General features: G+C 54.3%; 1 protein-coding gene across 7 annotated transcripts in view; it reads right to left on the reverse strand.

Moving 5' to 3' along the window:
• CASZ1 (castor zinc finger 1) overlaps window positions 1-16,999 on the reverse strand; it is a 394,551-nt gene that overhangs the window by 131,107 nt on the left and 246,445 nt on the right. For 6 of the 7 annotated variants that reach the window (XM_044996148.1, XM_044996145.1, XM_044996144.1 and 3 more), the window contains one exon: window positions 9,444-9,530. In XM_044996148.1, coding sequence (XP_044852083.1) covers window positions 9,444-9,447 — 4 coding nt within the window. In that variant the 5' untranslated portion in view covers window positions 9,448-9,530. The remainder of the gene's footprint in view (window positions 1-9,443; window positions 9,531-16,999) is intronic. The other variant, XM_044996152.1, reaches the window with a different exon arrangement.

Consider the following 16,999-nt stretch of genomic DNA (forward strand, 5'->3'; position numbering starts at 1 on the left):
CTGAGAAGCACAACTGCTGTGGAAACGAGTTAGAATAGAGAGAGAGGGAAAGAGAGAAGGAGAAAGAACGATGATGAGAGAAGAGACAAGGCAACAGAGAGAGACGGGGGAGATGGCATGCTGCCCCCTCCCCCTGAGCGCGCCATCCCCTCCCCTCACCCCAAGCGGCGCTCTCTAGCAGCTGACACGAATATATTATACCCCTCTCCACTGGCACAGAGCCACCTCTGCCCGCACCCCTCTCCACTGGCACAGAGCCACCTCTGCCCGCACCCCTCTCCACTGGCACAGAGCCACCTCTGCCCGCACCCCTCTCCACTGGCACAGCGCCACCTCTGCCCATTCTCCTACCACTGACATGGAGCCACCTCTGCCCGCACCCCTCTCCACTGGCACAGAGCCACCTCTGCCCATTCTCCTACCACTGACATGGAGCCACCTCTGCCGGCACCCCTCTCCACTGGCACAGAGCCACCTCTGCCCGCACCCCTCTCCACTGGCACAGAGCCACCTCTGCCCGCTCCCCTCTCCACTGGCACAGAGCCACCTCTGCCCGCACCCCTCTCCACTGGCACAGCGCCACCTCTGCCCATTCTCCTACCACTGACATGGAGCCACCTCTGCCGGCACCCCTCTCCACTGGCACAGAGCCACCTCTGCCCGCACCCCTCTCCACTGGCACAGAGCCACCTCTGCCCATTCTCCTACCACTGACATGGAGCCACCTCTGCCCGCACCCCTCTCCACTGGCACAGCGCCACCTCTGCCCATTCTCCTACCACAGACATGGAGCCACCTCTGCCCGCACCCCTCTCCACTGGCACAGAGCCACCTCTGCCCGCACCCCTCTCCACTGGCACAGAGCCACCTCTGCCCGCTCCCCTCTCCACTGGCACAGAGCCACCTCTGCCCGCTCTCCTACCACTGACACAGACCCCCCTCTGCCTGCACCCCTCTCCACTGGCACAGCGCCACCTCTGCCCATTCTCCTACCACTGACACGGAGCCACCTCTGCCCCTCCCCACCCAGCAGTCCAGCCCTGCCCACTCTCCCCTCACTGTGCAGGCTGGCTCCTGTCAGGCTTCCCCCCTCTCCCAGAAGCTGACTGAATGTTTCTCAGCAGAAGTCAGTTCTTGGTGCAGGGATGTTCCCTTTGAAAGTCAGCAGCTGTGGCTGGCGAGTGTCGGTCCCAGAAGTTCCTGCGTGGCCCCAGGGACTGTGTTGTGGAAGGTGACTAAAGGTGCCCATGGCACCTTTTCAGAGTCAGGCTGTTCTCCCGGGGGCCTGGGCCAGATCCCACTCGTGGTAATTTTATCCTTCCTGCCTACAGCAAATTCCATCTCTGCTTTCAGCTGGGCACATGCATTTCCTGCCCTATGCAGCTACCTGGGGCTGTTGCAGGCTGTTAAACAGGGCACATCGTCCATCCCAAGGGGTAGCTGCATTTCTGTGGGCGAAGAGATATTATACAACTATCTATCCATCTGCTAGAGAGTGCAAGGAGCTATCTCCCTCACTAACCTTACAGCAAACATGGTCTTGGGCTGAAACTATAACTTATTCTCTTCTCTCCACTACACATGCACGGGGCACGTGCACACACATGCACAGAGACACTCAAGACAGCACGCGTGCACGCGCACACACACACACACGTGCGCACACTCAGGAGCTGTGCAAGCAGCCAGAGACTAAGGAGGGGTCTGTTGCCCCAAAGGTATGTCTGGACGTCATTGCCTAACTTCAGGGGCTGCAACACAGAAAGGAGTCCAGGAATATTCCTGAAAGCACAGAGACAACTTGACAAAGATCTCACCCCAGCAGAACCCTACCTCCTCTCTCTGCCATGAATGACGGAGCCCTCCAGCACTTCCATCCCACCCCAAGCAGGGACTTCACAGCTTGGGGTGGTGGAGGGGGAACAGCTCAGACACCCTGGTGATGGGCACAGTATAGCAACCTGAAGAGACTAGGAAAAGAAACTCAAAGTTCCTGCTCCCCTGAGATTTCTTCCCGGCACAAAAGGTTGCACTCATAGGTGTTTTACATGGATCGGTGGGGTCATCAACATGGCCAGTTGGGAAAGGCAGATCCTAGAAATATAGCTACGGCTCCTACCAGTGGGGTTAAAATACAGCAGGGAAAAGCCTCCCCCGCCACCTTCACCTCCCAACCCTCTTCATGAAACCAGGGTGCATGGGGGAAACATCCCCAGCCCTCCCCTCTCCCCCAATCTCCATATACAAAGAGCTTTGTGCAAACAATAGATCAATGGATCCCCGCCCCTTCGGAAGGAAAACAAACACCAGGATCACCGCAAATTAGAGAATGTTTCGCTTCACTTCATCCAAACAGGCTGACAATTTTTTTGGGTTGTTGCCACGGCGACAGAATAACACAGCGTTCAGCCTGTTGCAGAACAATCAATTAAGTTAATGCCTCCCAGTGCCTGTTTACTCTTCCATTTAGGAGGTGCTGCTGCCTCTCTCTCTCCCCCTCTCTCATCATTGCATTTTCTCCTCCTTTGCTTCTCTTCTCCATTCCCTCCTTCATTTCCCCTAAAATAAAAGTCCCTCCCCTTAACCTCCTCTCCTGATGACTAACTTCTGGGAATGACTGCCTCGAATAAAGTTTCTTCTTCTCTCTCTGCCTCATGTTCTCTCTGCCCCTCCCAGTAATACAGAGACGGGCCTTGGGAACACAACACACACCACCCCGCATGCCTTTCCGTTCTCCCCTTGCAGACTGGCCAATAACGCACAAGGTCTTTACTGACAAGTTATCATCGCAAGGGAAGCAGGGGCCACCCCCCAACAGAGACACCAGTAACTCTCCCATTCAGGGACCTGGATCCAAAGCCCACTAAAGTCAATGGGAGTCCTTCCACTATTATTCTTAATTAATTATATTGAGATAACTCCTAGGGATCTGCAGGAGAGCTCCGTGTAAGCTTGAAAGCTTCTCTCTCAAACCAACAGAAGTTGGTCCAATAAAATATATGACCTTACTCACCTTGTCTCCCTAGGGACCCCAGTCAAAGATCAGTCTCCACTGTGCTAGACACTGCACAGACACGGAACCCAAAGGTGGTCCCTGAGCAAGCTTGGGATCTGGCCCCAGGATCCCAATCTAGTACAGCATTTAAGCACATCCCTTTGGCTTGGATGGAGCTTAAGCAGGTGCTGGAAGTTAAGCGTGTGCTTAAGGGCTTTGCTGATTTGAGGCCTAGGTGGAGAGAGCGGGAAGGTGACATGTTGGCCCTTGGAAGGAGACATGGGCAAGAGCAAAACAATGTTACCCCCTTTTTTTCCTTAGATTTTTAAAACATTAAAAGCGCTGAAAGCGTCCCCTCCCCCCACCCTGCACCCTAACGGTCTCCAGGCAGATGCAGGGTGCCAGACAGCAGACAGGCCCACACATTTCTCCCCAGTGATCTCACAGGTTTCCTTCTGCACCTCAATCAGCTTGGGCAACGAAACCTGGCTGCGCGGCTCCGCTGCCTGTTTACAGTCACTGCCACATTCCCCGCCGAGCTCACACCGCACTTCACCAAGGGAATAAATATCAGAACTCTGTGTGATAGCAGGGCCAGGGCACAGAGAGGCAAAGTGACTTGGCCTGAGCAAGTGGCAGAGCCTGCAACAAAAGCCTGCTCTCCAGACTCGCAGTCTGGGCATAGGCCTTGCCCCCTGCTAGCTCGTCAGCACAGCACGGTTGTATGAAAACACAAAGATTCCAAGAGGTACCGTAGCCCCCTCCCGCTGAAAACAACATTTAAATGAAGGGCCTAGAGGAAACGAGTGGGCAGTGTCTCTTTAATGGGCAGGACAAAAGTGAGGCACACTGAGGCACAAGGGAAAACAAGGGCAGGATTACAGCCAGCCCTGTGCAGTAATTGAAGGGCTCTGCTCACCCAGGCCAATATTCTGTAGGGCCTGGGAAGGAGGTGGGAAAGGGAGAGGAGAATTCATGTGTATGCATGTGGGAAGGCAGGGGAGCCAAATAATTTCTCCCCCATCCTTCCGGCTGCAAAGCCAACATGCCAGGCTTCGGTGGGCTGCAGTGCTGGGCAGGGGTGGCAGGGGAGCATCAGCATCTCTTCTGGAGAACAAGTTGCCAGCGGAACCTGTTGGAAAAGGGGCCTGTTGACTGCTCCCTGTCCGTTACAGCCCAGATTATAAGCATATTGCACAGCACTCTCTGCACGGTGCTGGGGAAATCCAATACGCTGAAAGGTTAATGCAATCAATTAGGGTGACAAGGAAGTAAAGTAAAGCCTTCCGAGTAGATGAAAGGCAGAGAGAGGAAGGGAGATGGAGACAGAGAGAAAAGCAAAGAGAAAGGAAGAACAGGGCAGGGGTTCGAGAGCAGAGAGAAGGAGACTTGGAACAGGAGACAGGCAGATGGGATTGGTCGTGTGCATTGAGGGCCCTGAGCCAGCTGAGTGAGACTCAGTCTGTGACTTGTTCTGCCGTATGAGGGACCCCAGCGAGCCTGCCAATCACCATGCCAGCCTGGGATGGAGGATTCTCCCCAGTGTGCTGTCACTACCATACATTAGTTGTGTCTGGTAGTGTCCACAAGGTGCCAGGTGCTTTCTAAACAGCAACGCCCTGGCTCTGCCCCAGGGCACTTACACGCAGGCCATGGGGCACAGAGTATGGAGGTCCAGCATTGGCACTGGTCACACCTGGGAACAGCATAGTCCATAACACATCTGATTGGAGCATCAGTAAAATCCTTGCCAGGTCCCTGCTACCTGACCATGCTCAGCTGACAGAGACATAAGTGACTTCTGGCTTGGGCATAAGGCTGGCGTGGAGGGAAGAGAAGGAGAAGGGGCAAGGAGAAAAGAAGAGTGAGGGATAGAGAAGGGGAGGAGTAGAGGAAGAGCTCTAGTTCTATCTATCCATCCATCCATCCATGTGTATCTGAGCACAGCGTTTCTCCTTGGCAGCACACTGGTTGCCCCCATGGTTCTAACTTCCTGGGTACTAGTTTACATCAGTCCCGCTGGCTGGCAAAGTCGGCACTGTGTAGGTTTCTATGGCTGGGTTCTGCAGGATCTCGGTCTGGATGATCCTGATGGTTTCTCCTGGGAGTCTCTGCATCTCTGAGAGTCAAGAGCTCTCCTCTCTCGTGCTGTCACCCTCAACAAACAGGCAGCGCTGGGTCTACCCTGTGAGCCCAGAGCAAACCCCTCCTAGCAGGGAGTCTCCCAAGGGAGCAATGGGCCATCTGCCTGCAGGGAGCATGCCGCAGCCCTGCACAGCATGGAGGTGCCAGCCTCACAACATGGCATAACACCGCTCCTGCAGGTCAAAGCCAAGTCATTCCCCAATGCACTGGGCGCGCCTTCCCCCAGAGCTCTCAGTTCAATACAGAGCCCACAGCTGTCCCACTGGCTGCCCAGGGTTGGAAAGCAAAGGGCGGCCAGGCTCCTGCTCTCTGACCCCTAAGCAGAGCAGCACTTCATTAACCTGGGTTGGCAGGTCGGCAAGTGCAGCTGCTTCCTGCCACTGCTCTCGCTCTCGGCACGGCTAGGCCTTGGAGAACGTGACACCAGCTCGTTAGGACAAATTATTACGCCATAACCCCTGCCGCAACGTCCCTTAATATCCCTATTTAGCCAGAGACAATTGCTGGTGGGCTCCTCACTCTTAAAGCAGCCTCACAAAGGCACAAGCACCGAGATTTCTGTTCCCAGGGGACAGGAGAGAACCTAAGCACCCAGCCCAGGGACCGGCAGGAAAAGGCAGTGGAGGGAGCCCAAGCTAGGTGCTGGCTGATTGCCCCGGGCAGGAAGATGCAGGGTCACTGAGAAATCCTGGTGCTGCCAGAGGCCAGTTCACAACCCAGAAACATTGCTCTCCACAGCAGCCGGTTCTAAGTCAGATTGAGCACAAGTTCCCGTCTCCCCAAGTTTCAGTGCAACAAAGTGATCTCTGTCCAAAGTGCATTGAAAACATGAGCTAGGATTTCTGCTCAAAACCCCAGGCCAGTTTTATCCTGAAGAAGCCCCAGGTATCTCTACGCCCTGCATGGGGCTTTTGGTGAACTCCAACTGTTTCTCCATTTCCGTATGAACTGTCTGGGGTTTGTGAGTTTTGTTCCAATTTTAACCTCCATCGGGGCATACCAGACGAGTCCAGAGCATTGGCCTAGATGCTGCCTCCGTGTCAGTGAAGGATCCAGAGTCCCTGCCCGAACAGGGTCCTTGCTAACAGTTCACAGCCCATGAAGGAACAGGACAGCTCTGAACAAAGGCAGCAAATAAGTGCCTTGCTGGGGAGGTACGGCCAGAGGCTGGTCTGGACTAATCCAGCGCTTACATGTCCTCAGAAACTCAAGGCACAACAAACGAGACAGAAACCCAGCCAAATGCCAAACTAATCCTGCCACAGAACAGACATGGGGAGAAAGTGCCTCCCTGAACAACTGCCTCTGCCCCTGAGGAAACCAAACCTGACCCCTCTAGTAGGGGGAGTGCGGAGATGGGGGAAAACGGAAGGAGGAGAGCGAAAACAGGGAACAAGAGAAAAGAGTGAGAAGGCGAGAACGAGAGAATGAAAGAGAAGACAGAGAAAACCAAAATAGTGCCAGAGAAAAGAGAGGGAGAAAGAAAAAGGGAAAGGAACAGTAAAGGCAGGACAGAATGAGCGCAAAGGAAGAAGGAAGTGGATACGGGAGAAGTGAGGGACTGAGAGGGAGAGGAAAGGGATGAGAAAAGAGCAAGAAGAAGGAGCACAGCGAGGGAGAGAGCTGTAACCAGGGTTGTGAAGCATGAAAAGGGAAGAATCTGCCTGTTCCTTTCAGCACTCAGCGCATGGTGCTCAGTGGTGACCTACACTGTGCCCGGCTGTGATCACGTTTTCAGGGCCACTGCCTGCAGATCCCAAACAATGATGGGGAGTCTTTGAAGTCAGAGAAAGAAGCCGCAATGTGAACGGGGGATTTTTTTGGGTGAGGGGGGAGAGAAAAAGTGAGGACTGAGCAGGCAGGGGAGAGAGGTTGCGAGGACAAAACAGAGAGTCGTTCCCAGTGGGGTGCCCCGAAATGAGAGAGACAAAAAGAAAACAAACAGTTTATGAGTCGGGCACATGCTGCCTGTGTCTGCGTCCCCCGCGCCGCCCGCCCCTCGCGCTCCCAGGGAGCCTTCTGTTCCCCAGCAATGATGGATGGACGCACAGGGCCATTCACTCCTGCCATGTTACAGCAGAAATATTTACATAACACTGGCCTTCCACCGGTCACCTCTGACACTGTCGGGCCCAACCCAGGGGCCCCTCTGACACAGCCTGGCTTGGGGTCTCCCTCTGACACAGCCTGGCCTGGGAGCTCCTCCAGAGTTGCCCAGTCCAGCCGCAAGTCCCACTGAGGCTGCTTGGCCTGAATCCACAGGTTCAAGGGGGGCTTGGCATAAGAACTAGAAAAACAAGCTGGGTGGGGAGGAGTGGTAGGGACGTGGAGATGACTGCAAGGCCATGGAGGAGCCAACGCCAGAGTGGGGATTAGAAGCGTGGGGCTCCTGGCTCCCAGTCCTGTGCTCAGATCACTGCACTGTGTTTTCCTCTAAGCAATGGGATTCATTCAGCAGCCTCCCCTCCTCCTAGCCCTTTGGGTGAGGGGGGCATATGCCCCTGGAGCCAGAGGGCAATGGCCTGTCTGCCATTGGGTTCACACACCCTGGGAGGCAGGGGACATGGCCTGCTTTTGTCCTGTGCTTCTTTATCCACATACAAGGCAGAACCAATTCAGTGGGGCTGGCCAGCATGAGCATCTCTGCTGGGCAGCCTCAGCAGCACATATGGCTTTGATACCGTCACTCTGGCCAGCCAGAGGGGGACTAATGTCTGTCCGTCCATCCCTCACACTCTCACAGATTCACCCACGTTTGGTCAAAATGGTGGTCAAGGCGGGAGGAAAGTTACCCACCACCCCCAAGCCTGCAATGCTTTTGACCGTAAGGTCCAGGCTGCTTCCCTTGTCATACTGCTGCTATCCCACTGGCGGCACCCATGAGCCCCATGCAGCTCACTTGGGACAGCTGTGGCTGACACGGGTCATTTATTGCAGCGCAGACGTACACTAAGCAGGTAAGGCAGTGCAGAATGGGCAGGCGCAGTACTGGGCCTGAGATCTGGCTCCGGTGCTCCCCAGAGAAGACAACCCCTAACTCATTGATCCCACAGCTCTCTTTGCACCTCCTCCACTAGGGTCTCCAATACATCACTGCAAACTCCCCCTCCCCACTTCCCAGCAAGCACTAGTGTCCCTAAGTGATTCCAGAGACCTGTCGTTACCAGCAAGTTGGTACTAACGCAATGGTGCCCACGTGACGGGAGGTCACAGGCGAGCCAGACCACTTCAGAGCCCAGATGGACCGATGGGGGGAGCTAGATTCACTATCTTGGCGACGCCTCAGAAAGGGTAGTGAAAACAGCCTGGGAATGGCTGTAAGTGCCCAGAAGGGAGGCTCAGGATTCTGTAGGGGCTATAACTATGGGGCAGGGAGGATGAGACCTATCCTGGGAATTGCAGTGAGATCTCGGAGGTTGTGGAGCAGTCTCCCAAGAGAAGGAGTAAAGGCCCCCTCACCCAGGACATTTAGTATGGGATTTTAAAAGGAGCCTAAAGCCATTAGGCACCCAACAACCTTTTCCACAGGATTAGGGCTCCTACCTCCTACAGACTCTGAGAATGGGAAGCCCTGGGGAAGATGCTGAAGGGAAGAGTCAAACTCCCTGAGTCCTGGGGGCATGGATCAAAAGTCCTTTCCAGCTCTTGCTCCAGAAGACCATGAAATCCACACTGCAGTAACAGGGCAGCCCCAGGACCCCTGAGGAGAGGTCTGGAGAAGCTCAAGATGCAGTGGGGGACACAGACAGACCCACCCCCCACCACATTAGAGCCATGCTGCTGTTTTACTAGCCATGAGTCTCTGTCCCCGTCAGGGCTGAGCACAGACATCACCATCTCAGCTTGGTTCTGGTCAAACTGAGTCCAGCCCAACCTTCTAGAGACGGGATCTCAGACACAAAGAGACCAAAGCCCTCTTCCATCTCCTGCCATGCCCAGCCCATGGGCTAAGGAGAGGAGGTACCCAGCCTGCTCTGCCAGGCCCCTTGTGTCCATCCATGCCTTGGCATCTGCAAGGACAGGGAACACAGAGAGGAGGCCAAGAGAGGCCCCACAGAGAGGCAGGATCAGGAACCAACAGAGACTGACATGTAGAGACAAGAACACAGGGTTAGAGACACACACAGGCCATGTCTGCGCTAGACCCTCCCCACTAACCTCTCCCTCTATTGCTAACGCCAGTTCAGCCTCCCCGGTTTTAGCCCCAGTGGGAGCCCTAGTGCAGACAAGGCCACAAAGACTAGGCCACGGAATGTGAGAGACACGCAGAGGTAAAGAGAACCCAGGAGGGTTGGAGACATACCCATTGCAGCCTGGATGTCTCTCCTACCTTTCGGAGATTTCAAGGCCTGGTTTCTCGCCTTTTTTGTAGCCGTAAAGTCACTTCATCCTGAGCAGGAAAGAGAGGGAAGATGGTAAATGTCCCCGGCCCAGGAAGCCATGACACACGGGGTGCTCAGATCAGATATAGAGGCATGACAGAGCAAGGAGCCAGCCCAACTACAGAAAGGGCAGGCATGGGGCCCGTGGGATTTGCCTGGCAACAAAGCAGCCCTGCTTTGCTTTCGGCTTCACGGTGCACTGCAAGGAGGCTTGGGAGATGCACAGTGCTCCTGCTTTGGTGCTCTAGGACAGTGACCCTCGACCTTTCCAGACTACTGTACCCCTCTCAGGAGTCTGATTTGTCTCGCGCACCCCCAAGTTTCACCTTAAAAGCTACTTGCTTACAAAATCAGCTATAAAAATACAAAAAAAAGTGTCACAGCCACACTATTACTGAAAAATTACTCACATTCTCATTTTTACCATATAATTATAAAATAAATCAACTGGAATATAAATGTTGTACTTACATTTCACTTTATAGTACACAGAGCCGTATAAACAAGTCACTGTCTGTATGAAATTTTCATTTGTACTGACTTCACTAGTGCTTTTTATGCTTTTGTAAAACGAGGCAAATATCTAGATGAGTTGATGTACCCCCTGGAAGACCTCTGTGTACCCCTGGTTGAGAACCACTGCTCTAGGGAGCGCTGAGATGGGGTAATGCCTACAGGGCTGGGATGGGAATAGTTAAGTGGGTAGAGGGCAACCTCTATAGGGCAGGGTTTGGCTGGGCCCTGCTTCACTGATAGGGAACAGGGACAATGCAACAACTATGAAGTAGAAAGCCCTTTATTTTCTAGGAATTGATTTTCTGCTGCTGCTTCTTTCACCCATGCTCACTACAAATCATGTATAAGGCTCCTCCTGCTGGCCTCTATTTGATTCCATCTCCATGCCCCGCCCACTCGCTCAGCCCCTCCCCCATCACCATGCCCCTCCCACTCTCTCCTGACCCCTCCTCCACTTCCACGCCCCCACCCATCCATCTGACTCCACCCCCCACACCATGCTCCTCCCACTCACCCTCCTGACCCTGCTTCTCCCAGAGGCTCAGGAGCATTGTGGCAGTGATGTCACAGTGGTTGGAGGAGCTCTGACCTCCCTGGCATACAGACGTGATGCTAGCCACGAGGGATGCAGTGCAGGGTCACAAGGCCCAGCGCTTCCTAGCCATTCATCTGCAGGCTTTAGGTATTGGGGAAAAGCAGAGAATGGGGAGCGAAGGGACAAGGAAAAAAGATAAGAAGTCCCAGTGAAACACATGAAAAGTAAATTGAATTATTTAAAACCATATGTTCCAAAAATGTGACAGAGCATAAAAGCTGCGCCATGAGACTTCCGGGGGGAGCTTATCCTGCACAGCCACCAGGGGAGGAGAGCGGGGGGGAGAGGGCTGACAGCTCAGAAAGCAGCCAGATACGAGGTCCCTTCTCTCAAGGAGACTGGGAAGGCGACAGAGGGCTCAGGGAGCCTGTGTGGAATGAGGAGATTTTGCCTGTTTATACAGCCCCTTCCATCTGAGGATGGCAAAGCACTTCCCACCCATTGACGAGTCTTTCTGCATAGCCCTTGGAGAGGTGGCTGTTACCCCACTTTACAGCTGGGCCTGCAGGGAGTGCACAAAGTGGCCTGTCCGAGGTCACATGCTGAGTTAGTGGCAGAACCCAGGAGTCCTGACTCTCAAAGCCCTGCTCTAATCACTAGACCACACTGCATCTCCCTTACAAGGCAGCATGCTCTCTCGACCCAGTCCCCTCCCAGGAATACCACCAAAGAGAGAAGCGAGAGGGTCTCAGCTCTGGATGCCCACCCACCCCTGCAGGAATTGGCTGCTTGTGTTTTGGGGTCTCGGTGCTCTCTGCAATCAACCAACCACCTCCTGTCGCTCACATTCCGCCAGTTCCCGAACACCGTGCCAGAGAAAGATGCCTGGCTTTGGCCGGGACCCAGAGTGGGAAGATGCTGATGAGAAATCCCAGATGGATGGATGGACGTAGAGTGAAAGGAGCCGCTTGTGTGAGGAAGATACATAACCATTCCGGCTCCTTCCTCCCCAATCAAACCCCACACTAACGAGGCTGGGGACACGGCTGCATTCTGTGGCAGCTGCAGGGACTGACAGCTCCCCACCTCGACTCCCTCTTCCTCTGCCTCCTGGACGGCCTGTCTCCCTCCGGCTCACTTTTTCCTCCCTTTGGTTCTCTCCCTTTTGTTCTCCCTCTCCCTCCCTGGGCTCTCTGTTCGTTACTCTCCCTGCCTCTACCTCCTCCACCCCCCGTGCTGGCCAATTGTTGGGTTTGGGTTTTTAATTGTTTTTTCCCCCTTATTTCAGCCTCGGCTTATCAGTGATGCAAGAGGAATAACGCCAATTTACTTAGAATGTGTAATCCCCAAATCAGATTGGGGGATTGTATGAGGCAATATGACCTTGCATATGTCTCCATTAAAGCCAGCCAGGCCTCCTCTTGTATTCTGTGTTCCCAGTACATATTTAGACAGATAACGCTAATTGTACTTGACATGTCCTCTTAAGGATGGACTCTTCCCTCCCCCAGCTCTGCCTGACTTCCCAGCCTGACAATGCGCCCGAGCGCAGCCCGCTCAGCAGCACACCACCTGCGGGGCAGGGCATCGCCAGACATGGGCGGGGGATCTGACAGGGACCCCCACCCCTGGCTCTGCCGCTCCCCATCCCTCGGCCCGTTACGCTCATTCACTGCTATGGGGTGGGGGTCCGGTGCAGCAGGACTGGGTGCTTCTGGGGCATGTTTAATCTGGGCTTAAAAACTGTTATTGTGGCAGCCTCAAATTCTCAAATAAAATACACTCCAAGTGGCCTGCCTGTGCGGCCTGCAGGCCTCCTTGGCCTGCCCCTCGCCACCTACACAGCTTTCCCTCTCCTTGGCTCTCCTCGCCTCTCCCCACTCCACCCTCTTCTCGCTGCAGTAGTTTGAGAGTCCCAGGACTGGTGCCTTCCTCAGAGGGAGGAGCCAGAGCTGGACGGAGCGGGAGTTCTGGGGGTGGCTTAGAATCACTTCAGAGCAGCCAGGGCTCCAGGGCACGTTGTCATCTGTGACTCCAAAGCTTCTGGGTGAGCGGAGGGGACCACTCGCCAGCCCCCCTCTACTACCCCGTCTGCCTCCCTCTGAAGGAGGAGCTTCCAGCCTGCATCTCCACCAGCTCCCACAGCTGGGCAGCAAAGTCCTCTCTCTATAAATATTTATACCTGGATCCCAGCCTCTGGATCCCAGCCCCGGCTTACAGGGCTCATCGTGGAGCAAGCCGGACATCCCTCTTCCCCCGCGCCCGGCTGTGCAGCTCCGCTTGGAGCAGACAAGTGGGGGGTGGGGGGGGAAGCGTGTGCTGGGAAAACCAATGAATCCCAAACTCTTTTACAAAGTTGACTCCGATTCTTTTCCCCCCCTTCCCCTTGACACAACATCCTAATTCGACTTTTTCAGTATCTTTCCTTCAACAACCTTTTTTCCTTCCTCTCCTTCCTACCCGGCAACTGCGCATTTATTAATTCATGAGGCACTAATTAGTTCTTTGTTTAATTTTGTGTTAAACAGACTGACCGGAATGATAACGACTTGCAGCGTTGCATTACAGTCCCCAACCGCCCCTGTTTTCTGACAACAAGGGAGCGCAGCGAGACTGGCGTGATGAACCCCAATTCCCACTCCAGTTGCACTTCATTAAGTCAAAATGTGACAAGAAGCTTAGAGAGCAACTTTCAGATCGGATCGCACATAACAATTGGGCAGGAAACTTTCTGAAGGGGGGCAGTGGGAGAGGCGCTCGGAATGAAAGCTGGCACTGGCGCGCAATTCCCACGGCATGCTCATCTTAAAGGAACAGCGCACAGGCTGAGCCAGGCAGGCGGACTGTGTGTGTTTGCGGGGGGGGAAGGTCTCCCAGCAGCTGAGCAAACCAGTGGGCATGGCAGGAGGCAGCGCGCTGCAAAACTTTGCAGGCTTTGGGGTCTCGCTTGCGGGTGGCACAGTGGTTGGTAGTAGGGTCTGAGCAGGTCAGGACTCCAGGGGTTCCACTTCCATGCTGCGTTGCCTGGGTTCCTTTCAGACAAGTCCTTTTCCCCACCCTAGCACCACTCGCCTTGGTGAAGCGGTGGGTGATCCTAGGCTGGAAGGGGCTATTTGAGTGTAAAGAGCTACAAAACCAGTTTCTCCTCTCTTGGTTTTCACACCTCAGCTGCTAGAACAGGGCCTCATCCTCCCTGATTGAACTAACCTCGTTATCTGTAGCCTGCTTCTTGCTTGCTTATATATACCTGCCCCTGGAAATTTCCACTACATGCATCCGATGAAGTGGGTATTCACCCATGAAAGCTCATGCTCCAATACGTGTTAGTCTAGAAGGTGCCACAGGACTCTTTGCTGCTTTTACAGATCCAGACTAACACGGCGACCCCTCTGCTACATAAAGAGCTATTGTGATCATTAGAGTCCATGGGGCTGCACGGGGAGGGAGGGGCAGCATATCCATGCACACGTTCTCTTCTCTACATGTGAGCTGGAGTGCTGGTGAGAAGGTAGCCCAGGAGAGCGTGGATTGTCTGCTCACGGAGGCAGGGGCTGTGCATTCCTATAGGGTTGTACAGTGCCTGGTATGCTTTGGGTACTACTGCAATCTAAAACAACAAATCTAAAGGCAAGTTACAGCTTGGTAAGCAGCAGAGCAAACTCTCCCCCTGCCCCCGCCCCTGCCGAGAGCTTCCCCAAACACACATGGAAAGTGGAGTTCAGTCTCTCCGGTCCACTCAGTCCTTGAGCTCTCTGCTGAAACAGCCAACAAGTGGACCAGCTTAGGAGCAAGCCCAGCTGTGAGTTCTGGAATGTGGACACGTGTCTGGACTGGACCGAGTACTTGCAGAGGAAGGATGAGGTGTGATTATTCCTCTGCATGGCCCAATGAATGGCTGTCAGGTGACAGTGAGCTTGGGGTGGATTTGAACCCGTCCTGTTGGAGCGAAAGGCTCTGTAGCCCATTCCCAACCCACAAACTGCCCAGTCCCCATTCTGCTGGCTCGCGGATGTGCAGGACTTGTCACCACCAGAGCTGCAAAGAGGCTGGACAAAGATGACAAAACATACCAGCAGACAGCAGCACACATCGGAAGAGGCAGAAGGGAACTTACGGCTCACCAGACCATAGGTGCTGGAACTAGGGGTGCTGGGGGTACTGCCTCCCTGGCTTGAAGTTTCCATCATATATAGGTTTTACATCATATACAGGGTTTACAGTTTGGTTCAATAGCTCTCAGCACTCCCACTATACAACTTGTTCCAGCAACCCTGCACCAGACGTTTGCTTTCTCCATCTATTCAGAACGTATGTTCTCCCCATGGATATCTGTGTGCTGTAGGGATACCTCAGTGAGAATGAGCCAGCCGAGGCCCCAACTCATCTCACTTGTGAGGTCTCAACCCAGCCTCTAGTAGACACTTGTCCACATCACTCACAAAAAAGAAAAGAAATTTCCTAATTAACAGAGAGTCCTTGCTCTGGAGATGCCCGAGGCTAGAATAACAGCTCAGGATGTAAGAGAGTTAGCAGAGCTGTGTGGGAGCCTCAGCGTGGACTAGCAGAGGGGGCCGAAGGTCAGGACTGAGGTGCAATGGCTGGATTGTGTGGGAATACAGGGCTAGGATAGCAAGAGCTGAGCCAGAGGTGCTGAGAGACTAACCAGACTGGAGGAACAATGGGTGCTGGAGGTCCAAGTTGAGGTGCACGGGCAGGAACCTGCACTGCACCTGTCCACACTTGAGTTAACAGCCTCTCTCACTTTGTGAGCTCTAAAACCAACAGAAATATATTCAAAAGGGTACTTGGAGGGGTAGGGGCCAGGCCGTGGCAAGGTGACATATCATGGCATTTGCCACAACAGTCATGGCTGCATCCTCACTGAGTTGCACCAGCTGATCTTTGTACTGATTTGTGTTTTCCATGCAGCAGAAGACCCAGTTCCTGCAGGATGGAAATAGCACAAAGACATCAGCTCTCCTCTGTTTTCAGTTCCACAGATGCTCCTGGTGGCCATGAAAAACATGCTCAGATATAAACCTTGAGCTAGTGGGGCTTAGCAGGTCCGAGGGAGGGAATGCACTGAGGAGATGTGAAGAGGGACGGCTGAGGAAGTCCAAGAGTCACTAGCAAGAAGAAGTGTCCTGGGCTCTCCCCAGCCTGACAAACCAAGGCAGATAAAGAGGGCAGCCCAAGCCCAGCCCCCCACCGCCAGGACGGACGCCCAGCCCAGCCCCGCCCAGCCGCACGAGGATGGACAGGTGCTAGGAGGAGAGCCCAGCCTAGTCCCCAAAAGCATGAGCCCAGCCCAACCCCAAGCACTGGAATGACCACCTGGCCCAGCCTCCCGTGTCCCTCACAGTCGCAAGGGGGCCAGACAGCAGCATGAGACAACAGTCTGCTTTCCTACCGTGGCCCCTGGGATCAGTGGGAGAGGCTGGCAAGGCGAGGTGAGGAGCTAGGCATGGCAGAGAGCGCAAGCCGGGGCTTAGCAGGAAGAGAAGACTCCACCAGGCCTCCAGCCCGAAGCTCTGGCTCTGACTCTGGATAATTACATCCAGTTCCCCACTCCTCCTATTGATCCTGGCTTTGTCAGAGCAAAACAAATAGGCTGAACGGGAAGATACGGAAGGGAAACACATTTTGTCTTCCTGCTTCCCCCATGGTAGCGGCAGCTACGCCCATCAGACTTGTTAGCCAGCTCCCAATCCCCCGCAGCCCCATGCAAAGAGCAGAGCCCGGCGCTCCAAACCTAGCTGGCCAGCAGCAAAAACAGCTCATGACCTGCCCCCCAAAACAAGGTGTCCCATCCTCCAGCCCACAGTCTCTGTAACTGGGAAGAGCTCTCCTCCTGGGCTTGTTCTCCCCACTCCTCTCCTTCCCCTCCGTCTGGCAGTTTCTTTCTCATGAGAGAGAAAGAGAGAGGAAATTATTGCAATGACAGAAAACAGCAGAGACCCCTCGCCCAGACTCTCATACACACACACACACCCCTGCCTGCTGGGGAGCTGGGGAGAAGCTGCTCCCTCACTGTCCCAAAGAATCTCCAGTTGGCATGCAACAAGCACCCCTATAAAGGGGGGAGCTGGGAAATCCCAGTCCTCTCCCTCCCCTTTTTCTTTGCTGACACCTGTTGAGTGGAGGTGCGCGTGGCCCAGCAGCAGCTAATGGGAAGGGCGGGAGAAAAGTCTGCCGTGAGGAGCTGGGACGTGACGGGCATCCCTGGCGATGCCCCGGTTATCTAGGTGACCCCCAGCCATCTCTCCAGGGGCTAGAGCCACGAAAGGGACAGCATGGAACGAACAAGAGCAAAGATAATCATCCCACACAATCCCTCCTGGCTCTCTGCGTGGATGCCATCAACAAGGAAAGGCCATGGACACTGGCTACAAAACGCATATTACAAAAGCCCCACCACACTGGTCA

This window comes from Mauremys mutica, chromosome 21 (genome assembly GCF_020497125.1).
Source record: "Mauremys mutica isolate MM-2020 ecotype Southern chromosome 21, ASM2049712v1, whole genome shotgun sequence".
Classification (NCBI taxonomy): Eukaryota; Metazoa; Chordata; order Testudines; family Geoemydidae; genus Mauremys; species Mauremys mutica.